Here is an 11,151-nt window from a genome sequence, read left to right on the forward strand (position 1 = left end):
AAAACAAAACTACCATAGAATATACATAAAATTATTCAAAAAACATTAAAACAGCACTGTAAATATCACAAAATTTGCTTAGTACTGATCTGAAATCCCAAGTGCGTGGATAAAGACTTAACTGACTTCTCCTTTGCAACAATGTGCGGGAATGTTTTCAATTCTGTTTACCAACAGTCATAGCTCCAAAGAGCAGTGCAGGCCGATTGACACTCAACACATACTACCGTTGCATACTGTGATTATGAGAGAGAGCAAGCTGGGGAAGAGTTAGCTAGCAGACAGCCTAATGCTCCTGTGATGTGATGCTTGCCGTCTGCATGGCACAGGCCGCCCCACTCGGAGACGAGCGCTGGAGGACTGGACAGGCTCAGGGCCATGGGCCACGGCACCCAGCATGCTTGGCTAAGGAAGCAAGGCCCCGGCCGGGTGCGCTAGGCTGTCCGCGTGGGATTCACGATGCGCGTCCCGGCACGGAGGGCTCCCTGCCTGTCATGCACCATGTGCCAGCAAAATGGAAACGGGGCAGCCGGCGTGCGGAGGCAGCGCCGCCCGCCCTCCAGCAGGGGGTCCCCGGGGAGGCTGAGCAGCGCTCTCGCTCCCAGGGGTCCCCGGCCGGCCCCGCTGCCCAGTACTCACACTCGGGGCAGCTGCAGCGGGGGCGCCCCGCGCCTCTGGAACACGCCGTCCACGAAGACCCCGTTCTTGCCGAGGCAGCGCAGGTAGAAGTCCCCTCCTCCTGCCGCTCCGCTCGCGGCGGCATCTCCCTGCGGCGGCGGCGGCCCGTCCGCCCCGGCCGGCGGCGGGGGGGCGGCGGTGAAGATCTCCAGGTGGCGCCGGGAGATGAAGCTGGAGTGGCCCATGCTCACGTCCACCGAGCCCTGCGACGAGTTGCGGCCGATGGTCACCGAGCGCTTCTTCATCAGGTACTCGAACTCGCGGCCCTCCAGCCGGGCCACGGCCGCCGCCGCCGCCGCCGCCGCCGCCATCTTAGCGAGCGAGCGAGCGAACGGGCCGCCCTCCGCGCCCCCCTCCGCCCGCACCGGCGCCGCAGCCGCCGCCAGACAGCGAGCAGGGACGGGGACGCCGCTCAACCCAACCTGACGCAGCTCGCCGTTTGCTGATGGACGGCCCGGCCCGGCCAATGCACGGCCCGCACGCCCATGGGCCTATGCCGCGCCGGCCAATGGCGAGAGGCGCTGAGGCCAGCGCAGCTCAACAAGTTAGCATGTGCGCCCCAAGAACAAGGCACACGCCCGGAGCCTGGGAAAACGCGGACTGGAGTGCGGGTGGAGCGGGAGCGGCTCCGCCAGGCGCCTGCACTGCGCAGCTCCAGCCACACGGAAGGCAACGGCGAAGCCTCGCTAGGGAGCGGCGGGGCGGGGGAGCGAAGGGCCGGCCTTAGCCCAGGATGCTGCAGGGCCAAGGGGCAGAAGTAGGCCAGCCCCCAGGAGCCAGTCCCGCACCGGGGGCAGACGGCGCGGCCTACACGCCCCGGCCGTGTGTTTCTAAGGCCAGAGACAAGTGCTTCAGCTCTAGTGTGACCACTTGCACGGGAAGCCCATGAGTAGGGGCACAGCAGCCTGTCCCTGGAAAGGGGACCTCCCTCACCGGCAGGGATGCCCTGCTTCACACACCAGGACACTGGCAAAGGAAGGATGATCTATTTCTACCTGCCAGCATCTTGGGTCCAGCCCCAGTCTGGCACAATCGCACATCTCCCCTGGGGCTGACTAGGACTACACCATCATTAAGCAGCCTTCTTCTTTAGTACAAAATAGAAACCATTGCCAAAGAAATACTAACTTTCAACTGTTTTTGAGCCACTGCTTCCCCACTCCATGGATGATTTCTGAAACAGGATGTTCTTTTTCTACATCAAATACTACTAGAAGGAAAGAGAAAACAAGAATAGAAATACATAAGCTATGTTTACTATAGTGCTATTTGAGAAATAAATGTGTTGCCTACAAGTTCCTAGGCTGTAAGGATGTCCAAGTATTCTATCAACACAATGAATTCATCCTCCCAAGGGGGAAAATGGGTTTCTCTACTTATATTAAACCAAACTTTTCAATTTCTAAAGACAAACTATCTTCTATTGTACAATACATATACCACCACATGAGCCAAAAAGCTGCTTTTACTGTAAGATGCGAGGAGATACTATCTGCACTTCCCGTGAGTCCCAACACTTCAAGAGATTGAAGAGATGGCTCCCCCAGTGGTGGCCAGGTCAGGCCCCAGGGGTTACCAGCCATATGATATTGGGCTGCAGCCAGCACTGCTCAGAGTTGTCAGACACATTCTGCAGCAGCCAAGCCTCATCCCTTAACAGACAAGAGATTTTACACTGTTGGTTCCAGAGGAAGCCAAGTAGGACGTGAAAGAAACTAACTTTCCCAGATGCATGATTTTGCCTGTAGTGCACTTCATGAAGAAGTTATTTCAATCTCTTTTAAATTGTACTATGGACTCTGCTGTATCTTTAAGTATGTCAGAAGAATGCAAATTCCTCCTACCTGTTACCACCGCATCTTTTCCATCTAGATTTACAGTGCAGATGTCAAATGAATCATGACATCCACTAAGGATTGTTTGTGGTTTTAATATATCAGAGGTAGGGCTTGAAATATAATTATATGAAAATATTAAGAAATACCCTTTCTAACTGCACTCAAAACTTCAAATATTAAATTTCTCTTGAAACACTTCCACTTACAAAATGCCTTACCTATTCAAAGCCTGCACAAATATTTACATATTCTATTCAACTATAATTAAAACATTAATCAGGACATTTTCTTGGTAAGAATACACACAGTGAAGAGGTAGACACTGTAGCTGGTAGAAAAGTAAGATGCAGATTTCTTCCAGCAGTTCAGAAAAGGAAGTGAAGAGCATAGTGTTGAACAGGTACTGAATATCTTAATTATTGATTTTCCGACTTTTTAGGGTTTGTATTATTGGCACTGTCAGCTGAAAAAGCAATGAGGGAATATAATTAAAGTTTGTACAATGTTTAAGACCTATATAGCTATATTTAAACAATGCAAGTAGGTGTATTGTCTTTGCCTTCAAAAGTACACCGGTGTACTTTCAAGTTCCAAGTTAGACTTTGATAGCACAGCTATATATGTCTTAGCTTCTCTCATTAGAGCACGATTTTGCATACTGATACCCCTGCAAAGGCAGCTATTTACATTTGTACACCGATATAATGCAAACACTTCAACAGAAGATCTTAAAAATTCTCAAGATATTTTTGTTTGGCTGATAGATGACTCCAGTAAATACTGATGAAATAGTGGCTAACTAATTTGTTTCCCAACAGAATGTTTGAAAATATTAGATATTTAAGCAATCTGTCAAGGTGTTTAGAGACATATATATATATATATATATATATATATATATGTCTTTACAGAGCTTAAAATACATTTGAAATGCATTTTTTTCATGCTCTAACCCAGGGGTGAGCAATATTTTTGATGGGGGGGCAGGGCACTCCAAGAATTTGGTAAATAGTCAAGGCCCATGCTCTTCCATGATATTCATGGAGGAGGTGTGGGGTCTGGGATGGAAGTTGAGTGCAGAAGGAAGCTTGGAGTAAGGGATTGGTAAAAAGGGAGTGTGGGATCTGGGAGGGAGAGTGGGTGAAAAAGGGGGTTGTTACCTGGGGCAGAGGACTGTGGTGCAGAGGGTTTGGGTTACTTAGGGTAGAAATGCAGAAGGGGAGTAGGGGATACGAGTGCAGGGTCTAGGAGGGGGTAGAGCAGGCAGGGACACCGGCTATGGCAAGCAGCCCAGGTTACTCAACCAGGCTCCCTGCCTTCCATGCCTCCACAGGCTGCTAAAAGCAGCTAGCTGCAAGGGCCATGTGTGCTTCTCTGAAGGCTGGAAGCCCGAGGGGAGGTCAGGACTGTACACTTCAGTCACTGCCTTTTCTTCAGATAAGCAGCTCCTATTGACTAGAAACCAGCCAATGGAGCTGTGGGATTGTGCTGGGGGCAGGGGCAGCATGCAACATCTCTCCCCCCTCAGACCACTCTTCTGGTGCAGGGCAGGCAGGGAGCCTGGCTGAGGCTCCTGCTGGGCCACGGGCCAGATCCTGTGGCTTGGTGGGTCGCATCCGGTCTGTGGGCCATATTTTGCCTAACCCTGTGCTAACCAAAACACAATTCACTTATTAAAAGGCAAAGCAGATATCTAGTCCAAAATTTGGAGATTAAGTAAAGTTATTTTAAGTTTAAATTGCCAGAATAAATTATAATAAATAACAGGATAATATATATTCTTAGTCTCCACTGTAAAGAATAAAAATTAACATGCATGTTTAAATGCATTGCATACCATGTGCAAGGTAATGTCAAGCCAGTGTTCTATGATCTTAGGATCAAATTCCCTGCTGGTTCCAGCCAATGCCAGTGCCTGCTTAAACCAGCAGTGAATGAGGTCATTATACACCAATGTATCTGTTACTCTGCGATATTCACAGAGATATATAATGTGCATTATCAGTTCCAAATTTTTTCAAAAGTCAGGCATATTGTAATATATTGCAGTGGGTTAGGTTTAAGCTCTTTTGATTAACCCTACCCATACTTCAAGATGTAAAGACAGATTTTCTCTTACATCAAAATAGGCCAAGCACAGACGAAGTGGGGGTTTCAAGGAGGCAGTTATGACTCCTAATTCTCAAACTGCCATTCAACTGGCTCTGATGTTCTAGTTTAGAATAACTGGCTTGGTCTTTGGTTGCCACAAAAGAGCTCCACCTTCACCTCACCATACCACCTCCTATACAAAGGGATGGAGGGAAGAGGAAGTCAGAATAGAAGCCACGTAAAACTGACCAGGTGAAGACAGTTCACTTTGAATTGCCTGCACTTTTCATATATCAATGCTAATTTAATAGTGGATAGTGTTTGCAAATTAAATCTTAGGAAAAGTACAAAGCAATTAGTACTCATACTGTGCAAACTATGGAATATACAGACTAAACTCAGTTTTTTCCATTGCATAATATTCAGAAAAATTATGTAAATATCAACCACTAATTAGAATATAGATTACTAAATGCAATCATTTTCTGAGATGTCCTGTAACTAGTATGCTACTTTGCAAAAGCATTCAGGAGTAAGTCATCTGACCAATATAGTGATAATAGCAATATTAATGAGGCAAAAGGAGGATTTTTTCTGTTTTCCTCACCAAAGGGAAAGAGAGACCCATGACAGCAGGACTCCCATTTGTGGTTCTGCATTCTGCTGCACAAAATGGGGACAGAGACACAGGACATAGTAGAACTGTATAGAGCTCAGCTCTGTATACAACTCAGCTATGTGTTTGACCTCTGAATAGGTGGGGTCAAAAGATCCATCACTACATATATACTCTTGTCCCTAGGGGGAGTCACATAAAGGGCCACAAATTATTCCACAGCTGTTTCACAGCCTTGGGGGAAGGAAGAGTTTCATCTGCCCTCTGCTCAGCCCGACTGCTTAGGCCAGGATCTGGGCTATAGATTTGGGACATAGAATCTAATCTTCTGAGATGTCTGAGCATGAGTGACTTCCACTGAAACCAAACTGGAGTTGTAGGCCCATGGTACCACACTGGCTTGGACATGATTTGCTAAACAGCTGAACGTTGTCTAATCCACTCTGGCATATTATAGCAGCACCTGTTAGCATGACGGTAATTAAGATTGTCAGCAATTCTGTTAAAAAGTCCTATTTTCAGCATCTATTGCTCAGCCTTAAAATATATATATTAGTCTCATTCATATACTCTCTATATCCATTTTTAAGTTAAAATAAAATAATTCTGTTTTTTTCAGGATCTTGTTTTGGACTCAACCCACAATGGGCTTGATTTAAAATAATTTTCCATAGGCAGTTGACATTATCTACAATACCTCAAGCCTGAATTACTAAAACAAGGAAAAATAATTTTAAGAAAAGCTAGAGGATTTCTCTCATGCATTCTTACTTATATGCATGTGGTCTATTTATGGGTAACAAAGTATCATTTTCTAGATGTATATATTTCCACTTGCATGACAGAATGGATCATAAAGCAGCCTAACTGATCTGTGCATTAAGAATCCCTAAAAGTACACATTGGCAACTGATGTTAATGGCTTCTCACTCCGTATGATCTATCAATAATCCTTGTGTTACAGAATTTCTCATAATTCTATTGAGATTGTTTTTATCCACAAAACTGACACAAACCCACATAAACAACATTATGGGTTCAATTAAATACAACAAAATATTTTAATTTCAGAAGTTGTACTCTATCCTTAAATTATACCGCTTCATGTAGTTCTCATTTTACAAAATATAAAACATTCACACTGACCTCATGCTCAATGGAGGTGAACTGAAGAGAAACTTTATGATCCTGAAATTCTCAAGCACTCTCTTTCCTTAAATTATACGGTGGAGGGGGCTGTTTTCCCAGAGAAGCACACACATTTTCTCCATTAATCAGCTTACAAGGCCATTGTAAGTAGTAACTACAACTCCCCCAATATAGGCCCCAATCCTGCTGAGTTTTATGGACAGGTTTCATTTTAAGCATGTAAGTGATCCCATTGACTAATAGAATTAATCTCATGCTTAATTATATAAATATTTGTAGGACTGAGGCCATAGTATAATGGTTTGCTTTGCAAATGGCAAATTATTTTGGTCAATGGCAAGATATTTAAAGTTAAAATTAAATACATCTATAAAAATTCCTGTGGGACAAGATCTGTTGTGAAAATCTCACATTTGATAAAAACAATTGCCATTCACACACTTCTATCAAATTCAGTTGTATATAATTTTAGAAAAATAGCACTTTTTTTTTCTAGAGGCCAGAATGTTCGCCTTCACAAAACAGATTTTAACTATCTTAAAAATCAGTACCAAAATCTTCATTAAACGATTATGACAATTTTTAGGCAGTTTTTAAAGTTAATTAAAGAAAAACTACAAATAACAAGTGCCCTTCTTTTAGCTTGCTTGAACATTCAGTTTTGCTTTGTTTTTGGTTTTATTTTGGCAGGAAAGGGTTTTCAACCCAGACCCTCTAATCTGCATCATTCTTCTGTACTAAGCTACTTGATGTTGAAACAATAACATGGGTGAAAAAAATCTAAAATGAATTCAAAAAAATATGTATGTTTCATCATATATATAGTAGCCCAGTGTCCGAGAGTCTGTAACGCTGAAATGCTGGCTGTTCCCTCTGGGGGGCGCTGTTGCCTGAAATGCTGGCTGTTACCTCTGGGTGGCCCGTGCTGCATGGGGAGCACAGAGCCCAAACAGTCGCTTGCGCCGCTTGCTTCCCTGCGGCGGCCCGGCTGAGCGGCGCAGAAGTCAGCCAAGTGCCACGGTGGGGGGCAAAGGGGGACGGGGCGGTAGACTTCTGCGCCGCTCAGCCAGGCCGCCGCGTGGAAGCAAGTGGCACAAGCGACTGTTTGGGCTCTGCGCTCCCCATGCAGCACGGGGAGTGCGGAGTCTAAAAGTCCATTTGGGCTCCGCGGTCCACCGAGTGAGAGGCAGGAGGGGGAGAAGAAGTGAAAGAGAGAGACAGAGAGAGAGGCAGGAGGCGGAGGAGAGAGAGAGAGAGAGACGAAGTCAGAGACTGAAGGCTCAGGAGAGAAGACCGACGTGGAGGAAAGACCTGAAAATCCCGTCTTATGACGGGCTAATTGGCTAGTATTAGGTATAAAAACATAAATCAAAACTAATCAGCTGTATTTGATATGTAAATGCTAATTATCACAAACCATTTGATTATAAATATTATGTTACTGCTGTGAATAATGACAGGTTTTCTCTGCTGTAGTTTATAACCCAAGGTTAGCTCCAGTCTAGTAAATTCAGAAATCCACACCAGTTATTGTATCCAACACAAATGTCTGCAGTTGGTTTACAAACCATGTTACCCAGGATGCTCTACGTCCCAAGCTGCTTATGGAGGTTGCAACGTGCAGAGCAATAATCTCTGATTAACCAAAACCATGCAGCATGGGAACAGCGAATAAGATGCATGGAGATGTCAGCTTCATCAGTAGGGTACAAGCTGAGCTCCTTCCCTTTCAAACTGCACTTTATACCACCCTGCTGGGAGAAATCTGCAAGCTTTGAAGCTGCAGAAAGACATGTGCTTTCTAGATGACATCATCAACAATGTCTGGGCAGTGACCTAGGCAGTGTGTTTGTAAACAGAAGAAAGGCCCTGGGGGTGGGGCAGGCAGAACAATCACCACCTGAGCATACTCCAGACAATTATGTCAATGAAACAGCCTGCAGTTGCCTGAGAGACTGCTTCAGAGACAATAATAACAGTTTCTAATGCAAGAAACGATGTCATGTAACAGAACCAAGGGCAGCTCAAAGGGACATTGTCAACTTGAAATTTATTTTTTTTAAAAGACGTAAATTGTTTCATGTGCTATACCAGCCCCAAATTCCTATGCCAATTTTTGCACTTTTGCAAACCCATTTCCCAGTTTTAAAAAGTGTTCTCTCTCCATTGTTGCTGTGTGAAAGACCCACACAAAAAATGGGGAAATATATGCCAATAACACAATGAAATTAATGCCAAGCAAAAAGTAATCAAACACAAAAGCAAAATAAGTTTAAAAAATAGGGGAAGTATGGTCTTTTCTCATTTCTAAGTTGTTACAAGAAAGAGACGGTTAAAACATTCAGACAAAAAATTATTTTCAGTATGCCATACACCACCTTCGTCCCCAAAGAGAACAGTAACTGCTTAAAGAACAACTGCAGATCCACACAGGCACACAATAGTGCCCAACAACAGGGTTTTTTAAAAAACATAATAATCCTTTCTAATGCTTTCAATTGGAAATATTAAACCAAATGTTCATTATTTTTGTAGTTCAACTTAGTATGGGAATTAAAATAATGTTTTCCAAATAAAGTGTCAATAGGATAAATTTTTACTGTTTATCTTACTGTTGCTATTTTAACAGTTCATTAAAAATAGGGATAAGTTGTTTAGAAACACTTTTAATCTGGTACTTATTACTCTTCACCCCCAAAACAATGATTTTGTGCCATAAAACAAGTCTTAATATCACAGAAGCAAAACACACATTGATTGCAGCACTGCTTGTAGTTAGTATTAGTCATCATGATTAAGTTTGGTTGTTTGTCACAATCATGATTTCATTAACAAAAATTAATAGTATTTTTATTCAAATGATAGTTTTGTGCATGCCCACTTGCTACAAAGCAACACTTTTCCATTATTTTGGAACCATATTTGGCCCTTCATATTAATTTGGTGTTTTGCTCACTATATACATTTAATAAGTACTGACAACTATAATACCTATGGATAAGCAGTTACTGAAATACTATGTCACTATTTTTTTTTAAACTGAAATTATGACTTTTGCATTTTTTTTTACTGAGAGAATTAACTGGCCTTAATCATACTGTATTGTGAAATTGCTGCAAGGAAGTATCATATATGGAGACTTACTTAACAACTATTTAAAATTATTTATGCACTCTTAGGGGTAATTTCTACATATCCTCATATCAAAAGAGTTGAGTGCTGTGGCAGGATGTACTATAAGAATTTAGAGCGGCTGGTCTTTCTGTATGAAACCCTAGAGAGGATGCTTCACCATTGTAACAGTAAGCACTGGAATAAGTGTACCCTACCATCTGATAGGGTTTTAACCTCTCATAATTCTGACCCATGTCAGGTAGTAAAATCAGGTAGTAACCAAACCAAAGAAATGTCATAATGAAAAATGGACTAGATTTTGCAAAGGACAGTGGACAGGGCTAATGAAAACTGTACTTCCTACACACCATAGGGTATTAGATGCACTATAATTATTTCACCTTTTTTATTAAAAATACATATCAAGTATCAAGATGTTCAAGACAGAACAAAAAGAGTAAACAAGCAACAGGGACCAGATTTGTTTGCAGTAAAGAAAAGAAATCATGACACACAAGTGTACAAAAAGAGGTGCTAAGTAATATCTGCAACAAAAGCAACTCATTCAGAAATGTATATTGCTCTCAGCGCCAATACAAAAGCAAAGTACATTAATGAACATACAGTTGGAATGCAAAGTTCTGACAACACAGAAATAGGAGTTGTTTATTGCAAAACTTAATGTTTTAAAAAGTAAGGTTCCCCAATAGATGGGTTTGTAAAATTAGAAATAAAATAAATGACAAGTAAATTTTAAAAGAATGGAGTTAAGTTCAACAAACATTTTGTGATCCCATATAAAAAGATTTAAGCTAATATACGAATTTTTAAAAAGCCAAACTTGTTTCATATGGCAGGTACAAAAATTATCCTAAGAGGCAACATATCCCTAGTATATCTGTTTTTATTCAGCAGAGTTGAAAATAATTCAACAGGAAGTTCCATATGTGCTTAGGCTGGACAATAGTTCACAAATGCAGATGAGTAAATGGGTATATAGCTTGTTTATTCAGCAGGATGTAAAACATGTTCTCAAATTATGTGATGAAGTGTGGAATGGACTGGGATGCATTAAGGATATAACATATATTGATAGTGGTTCCAATGTGCTGCCTAATACATGCACGACAAAGTGTCTGCAGCATCAACTAACAGAAGGTAAAAACCGGAACATAACCATATTATAAAAATAAATGTTTTGTGCAGATTCAGACAACATAGTCTCCATAATAAGACAAATCAAGTGATCTCATAAGTAGAGTAATGAAGTAGCAAAATTTGCAGATGACAAAGTTATTCAGATTAGTGAGGACCAGTGAGGATTATGAGGAACTCCATAGACATCTAAATTAAGTATGTGAATGGGCACCATATTGCCCAATGAAATTCAATGTCAATACATGCAAAGTAATATACATTGGAGGGAACTTTCACACACAAGACAGGGTTCTAGATTAACTGTATCAACCCTAGATAGAGAACTGGGCATCACTCTATAGGTAGTTCAATTTAAAAAAAAAAAAAACATTTTTAACAGATGTGCATTGAGCAAATAAGATGCTTGTATACATGAGGATGGTGAATAATACAAACAATATTATAATGCCTTCATATCAATGGCACAGACTCTTCTTAAGGGATGTCAAGGAAGAGCATGAGAATGAT

At 42.2% G+C, this 11,151-nt stretch overlaps 1 protein-coding gene across 1 annotated transcript in view; it reads right to left on the minus strand.

Moving 5' to 3' along the window:
* FOXK2 (forkhead box K2) overlaps positions 1-2,848 on the minus strand; it is a 96,157-nt gene extending 93,309 nt beyond the window's left edge. The window contains exon 1 of the mRNA XM_075903536.1: positions 640-2,848. Coding sequence (XP_075759651.1) covers positions 640-989 — 350 coding nt within the window. The 5' untranslated portion in view covers positions 990-2,848. The remainder of the gene's footprint in view (positions 1-639) is intronic.
* Between the last annotated feature and the right edge of the window lie 8,303 nt (positions 2,849-11,151).

Source organism: Pelodiscus sinensis, chromosome 20 (assembly GCF_049634645.1).
Source record: "Pelodiscus sinensis isolate JC-2024 chromosome 20, ASM4963464v1, whole genome shotgun sequence".
In the NCBI taxonomy this organism is placed as follows: Eukaryota; Metazoa; Chordata; order Testudines; family Trionychidae; genus Pelodiscus; species Pelodiscus sinensis.